At 53.2% G+C, this 13,599-nt stretch overlaps 1 protein-coding gene across 1 annotated transcript in view; it reads left to right on the top strand.

Moving 5' to 3' along the window:
- heatr5b (HEAT repeat containing 5B) overlaps positions 1-13,599 on the top strand; it is a 128,057-nt gene that overhangs the window by 38,235 nt on the left and 76,223 nt on the right. Inside the window, exons 10-14 of the mRNA XM_072498484.1 lie at positions 45-295; positions 2,202-2,313; positions 3,349-3,501; positions 4,440-4,539; positions 13,150-13,259. Of these exons, the coding sequence (XP_072354585.1) occupies positions 45-295; positions 2,202-2,313; positions 3,349-3,501; positions 4,440-4,539; positions 13,150-13,259 (726 nt within the window). The remainder of the gene's footprint in view (positions 1-44; positions 296-2,201; positions 2,314-3,348; positions 3,502-4,439; positions 4,540-13,149; positions 13,260-13,599) is intronic.

The raw sequence follows: 13,599 nt of genomic DNA, 5'->3' as shown, positions 1-13,599 counted from the left end.
ATATTTTACCATAAATTCAATACTTTTTATTTCTTTCTTGAAAGGTCTTCTGGAGACCGTGACCTCTGTCCTGCTCCACCCTAGTATGGCAGCCAGGCTGGGTGCAGCCTGGTGCATGCGCTGTATAGCTGTGGCATTGCCTTACCAGCTGACTCCATTGATGGACAGCTGTGCCGAACGTATCAACAGTCTCAAGACATCTCCAGAAGCTGTCACCGGGTACAGCTTCGCAATGGCAGCATTGCTGGGCAGCGTGCACCAGTGCCCCCTTGGAATTCCTCATGCCAAAGGAAAGGTATGTGCAAAATGATTTACATTTAAACAGGGCCTTTCATGGCCACGGGGTGTCCCAAAGCAATGCAGTGCAGGCACTGTTGTAATGTAGGGAACACCACAGCCAATTTCAGCACAACAAGCTCCCACAAATCATTGAGACAATGACAGATCATCTGCTTTAATGATATTAGTTGAGGGTTAAATATTGGTCAGGACACCAGGGTGGGCACCTCTCTTTGAAATAGTGGGATTCTTTACATTCACCTGAGACAGCATACAAAGCCTCAGTTCAACATCTCATCAGAAAGGTGGCTCCTCCAAATTTCAGCACTCCCTCACTACTGCTCTGGGAGTTTACAGTCTGGATGTATGGGCTTAAGTCTTGTGGTGGGATTGGATTGGATTTGTTTATTGTCACGTATACAGAGGTACAGTGAAAAGTATTTTTCTGCGAGCAACTCAACAGATCATTAAGTACATGGAAAGAAAAGGGAATAAAAGAAAATACATAATAGGGCAACACAAGGTGTACAATGTAACTACATAACTACATATACATCGGATGAAGCATACAGGGTGTAGTGTTAATGAGGTCAGTCCAGTCATTTAGAAGTCTGGTAACAGCGGGGAAGAAGCTGTTTTTGAGTCTGTTCATGCGTGTTTTCAGACTTCTGTATTTCCTGCCCAATGGAAGAAGTTGGAAGAGTGAGTAAGCTGGTGGGAGGGACTTGAACCTATGACGCAGGCGTAAGTGCCCCCATTGAATCGCAACAGTATTACAAGCAAACAATGGCACCAGGCATAAGCTTTTTACCTCCGAGACCAGAGTTCAAACCCTATCCAGACTCATGTAAGGAAAGACATCTGGCCCTTGTATGAAATAAGTCTTGGGCTTTCGTAGTCCAGTTCCTTGAGGGCAGCACAGAATTACCTCAAATTTGGCACCGATTTATTCTTCCCCTTGGACAAGCCTAAGGCTTGCTGCAACAGGTTAGAACATAGAACATAGAACATACAGTGCAGAAGGAGGCCATTCAGCCCATCGAGCCTGCACCGACCCACTTCAGCCCTCACTTCCACCCTATCCCCGTAACCCAATAACCCCTCCTAACCTTTTTGGTCACTAAGGGCAATTTAGCATGGCCAATCCACCTAACCTGCACGTCTTTGGACTGTGGGAGGAAACCGGAGCACCCGGAGGAAACCCACGCAGACATGGGGAGAACGTGCAGACTCCGCACAGACGGTGACCCAGCGGGGAATCGAACCTGGGACCCTGGCGCTGTGAAGCCACAGTGCTATCCACTTGTGCTACCATGCTGCAGGTTGAGATAAGGACTGAGGAATATTGTTGGGGCAGTGTGGAGGGAGTCTTCCTCTCAATCTGTTTACCCCAGTTTGTTGCTGGCTGTATTGATTTTACAATCAATGAACCGTGCCGCCGAGAAGGTGGCTATTCGGCCCATCTTGCTTATGCCAGCTATTTGAAAAAGCTATTCAAATTGTGCATCCTCTCTCTGCATTTTCCCCCTCAAACTGCAAATTTCACTTTTCAAGCAGATATCCAATTCCCTTTTGAAAGTTATTATTGACTCTTGTTTCCACCACATTTACGGGCAGCATCTTCCAGATCGCAGCAACTTGTTGCATTGAATAAAAATTCTCCTTATCCCACCTCTGGCTCTTTTTCCCATCATCTTAAATCTTCATCATTTGCTTATTTACCCGTATGCTACCGGAAAACATTTTATCTCTATTTACCCTATCTAAACCATTCTTGATTTTAGTCACCTCTTTAACCTCTGCATTAAGGAAAATAATCCCATTTTATCCAGCCCCTGTTCCCTGGTAACATTCCCCTGATGGATGGATGCTAGATTTAGTTTCTGTGTTGTGTTGATTTGCCCCATTCTCTTTTTCTGTAGATGGTGGTGAGTATTGCAGAGGACCTGTTGCGCACAGCTTCTCAGAACAGCCGCCTGTCACTGCAACGCACACAGGCTGGGTGGCTTCTACTGGGAGCACTGATGAGCCTAGGTTTGTATCTGGGTGATGCTGGCCCTGAGAGCTGGTGCAGCAGTTCACAATATTGAGCAACTTCACTTTGGTTCTTTTGTGAGAGATGTTGATGTTGGCAGTGAGCGTAGCACAAGTACAATTCCCTCACATATGTCCCGGTGGTGATCAGCGGCACAGTGACTGAACCCCAACCCTACTAGGCCACCCATCTACCATGGCAGTTTTTCTATTTCCTGCAACAACCATGTTTGGACACGTCTTAAGTGACTTTGCCAACTATGGCTGAACTAGCGGGACAATAGGAAGTGGACTGAGAGTGGCCAATTCCATTTCAAGGAGGATTCCTGAATTCAGCTGAGATAGATTCAAGAGATAAATGGCTAAACGGCCAATGTCTTAATGCCCTGTACCACTCATTCTCCCTCCCAAGGGTGGCAGGCTAAATTCTCGCCAGCAATTGTTGGGTGGGCTACTTTGGACAAGATAACTTACACCAAGTGTAAGTGCATCTAGAAAATTGGTTTTGAAACATAAGTACCTTCTCAGCCGGATTTAAGACTGATGGGGTACAGGCCACCATGATATTACCTCCACCACCCACCGTGCCAATTACGCCAGCAGCCCAGACCACCCTCCCCCTCACTGCAATAGGTCAGATCGGAAACCAAAACTCTGAATTTAGCTCACAGTTGTAATCATTGCATAAATGACAGTAACGCATTTAGACTATTTCACAGCCATGTATCCTGGGAAGTTCTTAAATGATGATAGATGGTACTATTTGAAGGCATAGCTCTTTGGCTGTGCCTGCCACAGATTTGATTACTATCCAGGAAGTTTGAATATCTCGGTAATGGAGGGTGGGGGGAGGGGGTGTGCCAGGGATAAAATTTAACTCTGCTGGTTAATTGGTAAGAGCCATGAGGATTCTTGGTCACCCCCTCCATGAGCTTGATTGGCTTAAAGTCCATGATCGGGCAGGGTGTAAACTTCTATTGGTGATGTGCTGAATGGAAAACTAAGGTGGAAATGTTAACCGTCCCCTCCTCCCAGGTCCTTCAGTCGTTCGCTATCATCTCCCCAAGATGCTGCTGCTGTGGCGCAATGTGTTTCCACGTTCCCTCAAAGAGCTGGAAGCGGAGAAGGCTCGAGGGGACTCCTTTACATGGCAAGTGACTCTGGAGGGCCGTGCTGGTGCATTGTGCGGTAAGGACCAATGGAATAGTTATCTACAAGTGTTACAACTCTTCCACAGAAAATTTCATTTTGTTGAAAAGTATTGAGCAATTTCCCGGTTTGCATTCAGTTGTGCTTCCTCCATCCGGATTATGGACAGGTGGAATTTCACAATCTGCCTTCAGTGAATTTTATGGCTGGTCTCCAACAAAAAAACAAACTTAGATTTATGTAGCACCTTTCATATCTCTCAGGTAGTCACAAAGTGTTTTTTTCTGAAGTGCAGTCACTACTACATGTGACACCGCTGCTAATTTACGCACAGCAAGATCCCACAAACAGAACTCTGAAGGGCCAGTCAACATGTATTTTAATGGGTACTGGTTATGGGATGATTAAACATCCCTGCTGATCAACAGTTCAGCACTGGGGTGCTGGTGTAACTCACATGCCCGGCTCTTCAAATGGGGCTTGAACCTCCCACATACTTTGAATAGCAGGCTTTTTGGTGCAACTGGTTTATAAGCCACGTAAGTCACTTCCTATTTGAATTATTTTTTTGTGTCCTTGCCCTCAATTCCGTTTTCTCTCATGTCAGCATCAAACCTCCCTTTAAATGTATTAATGCTTTCTGCTTCAACAATCCACGGGGCAGCCAGTTTAATATTGTGCCATTTCTCTGTGGAAATACCGACAAAGGAAAAGGCCTGAACTTGGCTTTTAGGTTGTGTTGTTAGCCAATCGTAGTGCAAACGCTGCTGCTACTCTGCATCTTCCTGGGGTGGACTCCCATCCCTGATTGCTATCCATCTGCGGAATGACCACTTGGACAGAGTACCTGAGGGATGCCAGCACTACGCTGCACTCGCCTTCAGCAACTTTAGTCGAGATGGGGAGGATATTGTGTGGAACATTGTTCAAGCAAACCAGTATTTTTTTTAAGACTGTCTCTTACTCTTTCCCTGCAGCTATGAGGTGTTTTGTGGCTCACTGCCCAGAGCTTCTCACCGAAGATGTGATTCGCAGGCTAATGACCCCTATTGAATGTGCCATGCTGATGCTGTCCCAGTGAGTATCTCTCAGCAAGTTTGCCCGACATCTGAGGTTAATTAATTTTTTTTTAATAAATGTTTTTTTACCGATATGTACACAGAATAATATATATTTTTTAATATATATATATATATATATATATACAGAAGAGAAGGACACACACAAACATACCAAGAAAAAAAAATAATAATAAAAAATAAATAAAAAAATAAAATAACTGGTAGGGTATTATGCACCAGCTCAACAGCAGCAACTCGGTACAATTGGCAATATTATTTCGCTGCCGTTGTCGTCTCGCGTTCACCTCTGCTTCAGCCGTTCGCCCCGTCTTTCACCTGGATTTTCCTTGCTCTCTGTTCCTGTAAATGCCAAGTTTGCTATCGTTTCCCATGCCCTCCTTCTGGTTATCTTTCCCTTGCCTCCCCCCCACCTCTCTGGTTCGCCTCTATTGTTCCCTGTCTCTTCACTCTTTCCCCCCCCTCTCCCCCCATTCATCCCCCCACCCCCCCCTCCTGTGGTTCGCCTTTCTTTCCTCTTAGGTTGAGCTGTCCCCCCCCAAACCCTCTCCCGGTGTACCTCTCCCTCTCATGCCTTGGCTACTTTCCCCTGATTCTTGGCTACCTGGCTATTCTTCTGCTTGTTCGTTGGCCACAAACAGGCCCCGGAACAATGGGGTGAATGGCTCCCACGTTCTGTGGAAGCCGTCGTCTGACCCTCAGATGGCGAATTTGATTTTCTCCATTTGGAGAGATTCTGAGAGGTCGGACAGCCAGTCTGCAGCTTTGGGCGGTGCTGCTGACCGCCAGCCGAACAGGCTTCTACGGCGGGCGATCAGGTCCGCAATCCTCCCCAGGAATAGATGTGGCTGGTCTGATACCCCGAAGAGCGCCACTTTCGGGCATGGCTCCACCCTCAGCCCCACCACTTTGGACATTGCCTCGAAGAAGGCAGTCCAGTACCCCGCAAGTCTAGGGCAAGACCAGAATAGGTGGGCGTGGTTGGCCGGGCCTCCTTGGCACCGTTCACATCTATCATCCACCTCCGGGAAGAGCCTACTCATACGGGTTCTTGTTAAGTGGGCTCTATGTACCACTTTTAGTTGCATCAGGCTGAGCCTTGCGCACGTGGTAGTGGAGTTGACCCTATGCAGTGCTTCGCTCCAGAGTCCCCATCCTATTTCAATCCCCAGATCCTCCTCCTATTTCTTTCTTGTTGCGTCCAGTACGGTGTCGGCCCTTTCTACCAGACTGTCATACATGCCGCTACAGTTCCCTTTATCCAGGATGCTTGCGTCCAGTAACTCTTCCAGTAATGTCTGTCGTGGCAGTTGTGGGTACGTCCTTGTCTCCTTTCGTAGGAAGTTTTTGAGTTGCAGGACCTTAGCTCGTTCCCCCTGGCTAGCTGGAATTTCTCTGTTAGTTTGTCCAGTGTTGCGATCCTGCTGTCCGTGTATAGGTCCCTGACTGTCCGTGTCCCTCCATCCTGTCCTCACTTTTTGAAGGTGGCGTCAGTCAGCGCTGGTGTGAACCTATGGTTGATGTAGACGGGAGCTTTGTCCAACATTCTGGTCAGGCCAAATTGCTGCCGTATTTGGTTCTAGGACTGGAGGGTGGCTATTACCATCGGGCTGCTGGAGTGTTTTTTGGGTGGGATGGGAGCGCCACCGTGGCGAGGGCCCGGAGGGAGGTCCCCATGCAGGAGGCCTCTTCCGCGCACACCCACTCGGCTTCTGGCTCCTTAATCCATCCCCTTATTCGCTCGGCTATTGCCGCCCAGTGGTAGAATTGTAGGTTTGGGCGGGCTAGCCCCCCCCCCCCCCCCCCCGGTTTACCCCCCCCCCACCCATATGAACCCCATGATTGGTTTGTCTAATGCTTTGAAAAAGGCCTTGGGGATGTAGATCGGGATGGATCTGAATAGGAAGAGGTACCTGGGCAGCACGTTCATTTTGATCGTCTGGACTCTTCCCGTGAGGGAGAGTGGGAGTGTGCTCCATCTTTGCAGGTACTTTTTTACTTCCTCTGTCAGACTGGTGAGGTTCCATTTGTGGATCTCTTTCCAGTCATGGGCTATTTGGATCCCCAGGTAGCGGAATTTGTGTCGGGCTTGTTTAAGCGGCAGTCCCGTTAGGGCTGCCCCACCTACTTGTGGGTGTACCGGGAAGATCTCGCTTTAGCTCATGTTGAATTTGTAGCACGCGAAGGCACCAAACTATTTCAGGAGCGCGATGATTCCGTCCATGCTGCTTTGTGGGTCCAAGCAGGTCATCTGCATAGAGTGAAACCCTGTGCTCTCTGTCTGAGATTAATTCTAATACCTAATAGTACAGTGACACACAAACTAAACTGCAACTAACATTTATTTAGTGTACATGATGTAGAAAACCTCTCAATGTGCTTTGTGCCATTAAGCAGGAATGTATTGGAGATAGGGGTCCGCGTCAGGAGTGCTGGAGATGGGGATCCGGGTCAGGAGAGTGCTGGAGGATGGGAGTCCCGGTCAGGAGAGTGCTGGAGGATGGGAGTCCCGGTCAGGAGAGTGCTGGAGGATGGGAGTCCCGGTCAGGAGAGTGCTGGAGGATGGGAGTCCCGGTCAGGAGAGTGCTGGAGGATGGGAGTCCCGGTCAGGAGAGTGCTGGGGGATGGGGGTTCCATCAGGAGAGTGCTGGAGGATGGGAGTCCCGGTCAGGAGAGTGCTGGAGGATGGGGGTCCGGGTCAGGAGAGTGCTGGAGGATGGGGGTCCGGGTCAGGAGAGTGCTGGAGGATGCGGGTCCGGGTCAGGAGAGTGCTGGAGGATGGGGGTCCTGGTCAGGAGAGTGCTGGAGGATGGGGGTCCCGGTCAGGAGAGTGCTGGAGGATGGGGGTCCCGGTCAGGAGAGTGCTGGAGGATGGGGGTCCCGTCAGGAGACTGCCGGAGGATGGGGGTCCTGGTCAGGAGAGTGCTGGAGGATGGGGGTCCCGGTCAGGAGAGTGCTGGAGGATAGGGGTCCGGGTCAGGAGAGTGCTGGAGGATAGGGGTCCTGGTCAGGAGAGTGCTGGAGGATGGGGGTCCTGGTCAGGAGAGTGCTGGAGGATAGGGGTCCGGGTCAGGAGAGTGCTGGAGGATAGGGGTCCTGGTCAGGAGAGTGCTGGAGGATGGGGGTCCAGTCAGGATACTGCCGGAGGATGGGGCTCCCAGTCAGGAGAGTGCCGGAGGATGGGGCTCCCAGTCAGGAGAGTGCTGGAGGATGGGGGTCCCGGTCAGGAGGGTGCTGGAGGATGGGGGTCCCGGTCAGGAGAGTGCTGGAGGATGGGGGTCCTGGCCACGAGAGTGCTGGAGGATGGGGGTCCTGGTCAGGAGAGTGCTGGAGGATGGGGGTCCCAGTCATGAGAGTGCTGGAGGATGGGGGTCCCGGCCAGGAGAGTGCTGGAGGATGGGGGTCCCGGTCAAGAGGGTGCTGGAGTTAGGGGTCCGGGTCAGGAGAGTGCTGGAGGATAGGGGTCCGGGTCAGGAGAGTGCTGGAGGATGGGGGTCCGGGTCAGGAGAGTGCTGGAGGATGGGGGTCCCGGTCAGGAGAGTGCTGGAGGATAGGGGTCCTGGTCAGGAGAGTGCTGGAGGATGGGGGTCCTGGTCAGGAGAGTGCTGGAGGATAGGGGTCCGGGTCAGGAGAGTGCTGGAGGATAGGGGTCCTGGTCAGGAGAGTGCTGGAGGATAGGGGTCCTGGTCAGGAGAGTGCTGGAGGATGGGGGTCCAGTCAGGATACTGCCGGAGGATGGGGCTCCCAGTCAGGAGAGTGCTGGAGGATGGGGGTCCCGGCCACGAGAGTGCTGGAGGATGGGGGTCCTGGTCAGGAGAGTGCTGGCGGATGGGGGTCCCGGGCAGGAGAGTGCTGGAGGATGGGGTCCTGGCCACGAGAGTGCTGGAGGATGGGGGTCCTGGTCAGGAGAGTGCTGGAGGATGGGGGTCCCGTCAGGATACTGCCGGAGGATGGGGGTCCCAGTCAGGAGAGTGCTGGAGGATGGGGGTCCCGGTCAGGAGAGTGCTGGAGGATGAGGGTCTGGGTCAGGAGAGTGGTGGAGGATGGGAGTCCGCGTCAGGAGAGTGCGGGAGGATGGGGGTCCCGGGCAGGAGAGTGCTGGAGGATGGGGGTCCCGGTCAGGAGAGTGCTGGAGGATGGGGGTCCTGGTCAGGAGAGTGCTGGAGGATGGGGGTCCTGGTCAGGAGAGTGCTGGAGGATGGGGGTCCCAGTCAGGAGAGTGCTGGAGGATGGGGGTCCCGGCCAGGAGAGTGCTGGAGGATGGGGGTCCCGGTCAGGAGAGTGCTGGAGGATGGTGGTCCTGGTCAGGAGAGTGCTGGAGGATGGGGGTCCCAGTCAGGAGAGTGCTGGAGGATGGGGGTCCCAGTCAGGAGAGTGCTGGAGGATGGGGGTCCCGGTCAGGAGAGTGCTGGAGGATGGGGGTCCTGTCAGGAGAGTGCTGGAGGATAAGGGTCCCGATCAGGAGAGTGCTGGAGGATGGGGGTCCCGGCCAGGAGAGTGCTGGAGGATGGGGGTCCCGGTCAGGAGAGTGCTGGAGGATGGGGGACCCGGTCTGGAGAGTGCTGGAGGATGGGGGTCCCGGTCTGGAGAGTGCTGGAGGATGGGGGTCCTGGTCAGGAGAATGCTGGAGGATGCGGGTCCCGGTCAGGAGAGTGCTGGAGGATGGGGGTCCCGTCAGGAGACTGCCTGAGGATGGGGGTCCTGTCAGGAGTGTGCTGGAGGATAAGGGTCCCGATCAGGAGAGTGGTGGAGGATGGGGGACCCGGTCTGGAGAGTGCTGGAGGATGGGGGTCCTGTCAGGAGAGTGCTGGAGGATGGGGGTCCTGTCAGGAGGGTGCTGGAGGATGCGGGTCCCGGTCAGGAGAGTGCTGGAGGATGGGGGTCCCGGTCAGGAGAGTGCTGGAGGATGGGGGTCCCAGTCAGGAGAGTGCTGGAGGATGGGGGTCCCGGTCAGGAGAGTGCTGGAGGATGGGGGTCCCAGTCAGGAGAGTGCTGGAGGATGGGGGTCCCGGTCAGGAGAGTGCTGGAGGATGGGGGTCTCAGGAGAGTGGTGGAGGATGGGAGTCCGCGTCAGGAGAGTGCGGGAGGATGGGGGTCCCGGGCAGGAGCGTATAGGAGGATGGGGGTCCCGGTCAGGAGAGTGCTGGAGGATGGGGGTCCCGGTCAGGAGAGTGCTGGAGGATGGGGGTCCCAGTCAGGAGAGTGCTGTAGGATGGGGGTCCCGGTCAGGAGAGTGCTGGAGGATGGGGGTCCCGGTCAGGAGAGTGCTGGAGGATGGGGGTCCCGGTCAGGAGAGTGCTGTAGGATGGGGGTCCCGGTCAGGAGAGTGCTGGAGGATGGGGGTCCCGGTCAGGAGAGTGCTGGAGGATGGGGGTCCCGGTCAGGAGAGTGCTGGAGGATGGGGATCCCGGTCAGTAGAGTGCTGGAGGATGGGGCTCCCAGTCAGGAGAGTGCTGGAGGATGGGGGTCCCCGTCAGGAGAGTGCTGGAGGATGGGGGTCCCGGTCAGGAGAGTGCTGGAGGATGGGGGTCCCGGTCAGGAGAGTGCTGGAGGATGGGGGTCCCGGTCAGGAGAGTGCTGGAGGATGGGGGTCCCAGTCAGGAGAGTGCTGGAGGATGGGGGTCCCGGTCATGAGAGTGCGGGAGGATGGGGGTCCCGGGCAGGAGAGTATAGGAGGATGGGGGTCCCAGTCAGGAGAGTGCTGGAGGATGGGGGTCCTGGTCAGGATACTGCCGGAGGATGGTGGTCCTGGTCAGGAGACTGCCGGAGGATGGTGGTCCTGGTCAGGAGAGTGCTGGAGGATGGTGGTCCTGTCAGGAGACTGCCGGAGGATGGTGGTCCTGGTCAGGAGAGTGCTGGAGGATGGGGGTCCCGGTCAGGAGAGTGCTGGAGGATGGGGGTCCTGGTCAGGATACTGCCGGAGGATGGTGGTCCTGGTCAGGAGAGTGCTGGAGGATGGTGGACCTGGTCAGGAGAGTGCTGGAGGATGGGGGTCCCAGTCAGGAGAGTGCTGGAGGATGGGGGTCCCAGTCAGGAGAGTGCTGGAGGATGGGGGTCCCGGTCAGGAGAGTATAGGAGGATGGGGGTCCTTGTCAGGAGAGTGCTGGAGGATGGGGTCCCGGTCAGGAGAGTGCTGGAGGATGGGGGTCCCGGTCAGGAGAGTGCTGGAGGATGGGGGTCCTGTCAGGAGAGTGCTGGAGGATGGGGGTCCTGGTCAGGAGAGTGCTGGAGGATCGGGGTCCCAGTCAGGAGAGTATAGGAGGATGGGGGTCCTGGTCAGGAGAGTGCTGGAGGATGGGGGTCCTGGTCAGGAGAGTGCTGGAGGATGGGGGTCCCGTCAGGATACTGCCGGAGGATGGGTGTCCCAGTCAGGAGAGTTCTGGAGGATGGGGGCCCCGGTCAGGAGAGTGCTGGAGGATGGGGGTCCCGGGCAGGAGAGTGCAGGAGGATGCGGGTCCCGGTCAGGAGAGTGCAGGAGGATGTGGGTCCCGGTCAGGAGGATGCGGGTCCCGGTCAGGAGAGTGCTGGACGATGGGGGTCCTGGTCAGGAGAGTGCTGGACGATGGGGGTCCCCGTCAGGAGAGTGCTGGACGATGGGGGTCCCGGTCAGGAGAGTGCCGGACTATGGGAGTCCCAGTATAGAAAGTGTTGTAGGATGGGGTCTGGGTCCAAAGAGTACTGTAGAGTTGGAGTCCCGGACTGGATCGGATTGGAGGATGGGGGTTGCAACCTGGAGAGTGTTGGAGAATGGGGGTCCCAGATAAAGAACGAATTGGAGGATGGGGATCCCGGTCAGGAGAATATTGAAGGACATGAGTTCTGGTACGGAGAGTAATGGGTATTGGAGGATTGAGGTCCTGGCCTGAAGAGTATTGGAGAATGGGAGTCATTTTCAGAAGAGCATTGGTGGATCTAGGACCCAGTTAGGAAAGAATTGGAGGAGACGGTTCCGGTCAGGAGAGTATTGAAGGATGGGGGTCATTGTCACAAGATTCTGCAGGATGGGGGTCTGAGTGAGGAATGTATTGGAGGGGCTGCACGGTGGTGGTGGTTAGCACTGCTGCCTCAGGGCGCCGAGGACTCGGGTTCGACCCTGGCCCCAAGTCACTGTCCATGTGGAGAGTGCACATTCTTCCCGTGTCTGCGTGGGTCTCACCCCGTAGCCCAAAGACATGCAGGGTAGGTGGATTGGCTGAGCTCAATTGCCCGTTCATTGGAAAAATTTAAAAATATATATTTATCAAAAGATATATATTTATCCCAGTCAGAAAAGTATTTGAACAGAGAAATTTGGAAGTTGCACATTTTCAAGGGTTTTGGTGCAAGATGAGCTGAGTAGATGCTGAGGTGGCAGACCAGTGGTATCGGGGTGGGGCGTGGTGGAAATGATGTCAAAGTTGGCAGTCTTTCTGATAGATAGAATATGAGATTGGCAATTTAGCTTGAGTTGAACATGACACTGGGAAGAATTTTTCTGATTCCAAGGTCTCAGACTCTGCCACAGGAGAAGTCGGCAGGAAATGCCTCCCTGGTACACAGCCATTCATTCCTCAGAGAGGTAAATGGTTGGAGGTGGGACTACCACTTCTCATTCAGACAAAGGACGCACCTCCGAGGGCCGCTGGTTAATCTGATTGGTCAGCAGCATCATCAGGAGTGGCGGCCATTAATGGGAGTGCAAGCAGCCTCCGGAGTCAAAGTACCCGAGCCCAGGGCACAGACATCCAGGCTCATGGAGGTCCAACAGGGTGAGGGCAGTGGAGTGAGCCCCCAAGGGGCCCAAACCTTGGGGGGGACGAATGGCACCCAATCTCGGGCAGGCCTTCGGTGATTGTGTGGCGTTTGTACGTTCTCCCTGGTGTCTGTGTGGGTTTCCTCCACAGTCCAGGGATATGCAGGTTAGGTAGCTTGGCCATGCTATATTTCCCCATTGTATCCAAAATGTTGGGAAGGGGCGGGGCAATTGGCCTGTGCTCTTTCGGAGAGTCAGTGTAGACTCGATGGACCGCATGACCTTCTGCACTGCAGGGATTCTATGATAATCTATGAGGCCAGTCCTGTCCAAGGTTTGAGCAGAATAACCTGCCAGTTTTCTCCCACTATCCCCTCTTCTCTTCACCCCCCCACCCCCCATGTCAAAATTGAGGTCAGGGGGGGAGGCGACTCTTAAGTGGCCACTAATTGTGAAGACGAAGACCACCCTGACAACGTCATGATCATGCCCGCACGCAAACCCACCCACGGCCTGTAAAATTCTGCCCATTGAGATTGTGTGCACACCTGAGACAGTGCCAAGAAAGAAAATGGATCTACTAGTAAAAGCGTGGAATTTATGGCAGGAGTCTCAAGGGTCAAAGTTGATGTACTTATCAGTTAGTCCAGAGCTCAAATAGACAGAGCAAACCTGTGTTTAATGAAGGTCACCATTGTTTTTCACACTATGCTTTTTATATAGTAGTTGTTTACAACCCAGCACTAGGTGTGCTCAAAGGTTGATGTGTAGAAAAGATTGAAGTTTGCACCTCCTTTTATAAACACGAGAATTACTAAAAATAAAAACACTCAAGAAGGAAATCCTCCTTGTAACCACAAGTCATTTATTCACCAGCATCCCATCAGTCATAAAGGCCTATGGAGCTCAGCTGAAGGCAAGTGCTGCAATGGTGCGTTTGCGTCTGTATGACATTCTGGCTCTTCTACCTCCAAAAACCTACGAAGGTAAATAAAGTGCATTTCCTTTTTTGAAGTGGAATGTTATTACAATTTTTAAATTGAAATTGCCATCTATAAGAATTAAAGAAATCGTTTCCATGGAGCCACAGAAGCAGTGCATTCTGCCGAACATAGCCATGCTGGCATTAGTGCCCCATACGATCTTCCTCCCACCCCTCTCCATTTGACCTTAACACCGTTTTCCTTTCTCCTTGTGTTTGTCTAACTGCCCCTTTTTTTAAAAAAAGAATATTATTTGCCTTGGTCACTTCATGTGCTAATCTTCCCATGCTCTGGGTAAAAATTTTCTTCCAAATTCCTTATTGTCTTGGTTAATGACCAGCTT

Source organism: Scyliorhinus torazame, chromosome 4 (genome assembly GCF_047496885.1).
Source record: "Scyliorhinus torazame isolate Kashiwa2021f chromosome 4, sScyTor2.1, whole genome shotgun sequence".
Lineage (NCBI taxonomy): Eukaryota > Metazoa > Chordata > Chondrichthyes > Carcharhiniformes > Scyliorhinidae > Scyliorhinus > Scyliorhinus torazame.
The sequence above is the reverse complement of the archived record's forward strand: the minus strand, read 5'-3'. Positions and strand labels throughout refer to the sequence as shown.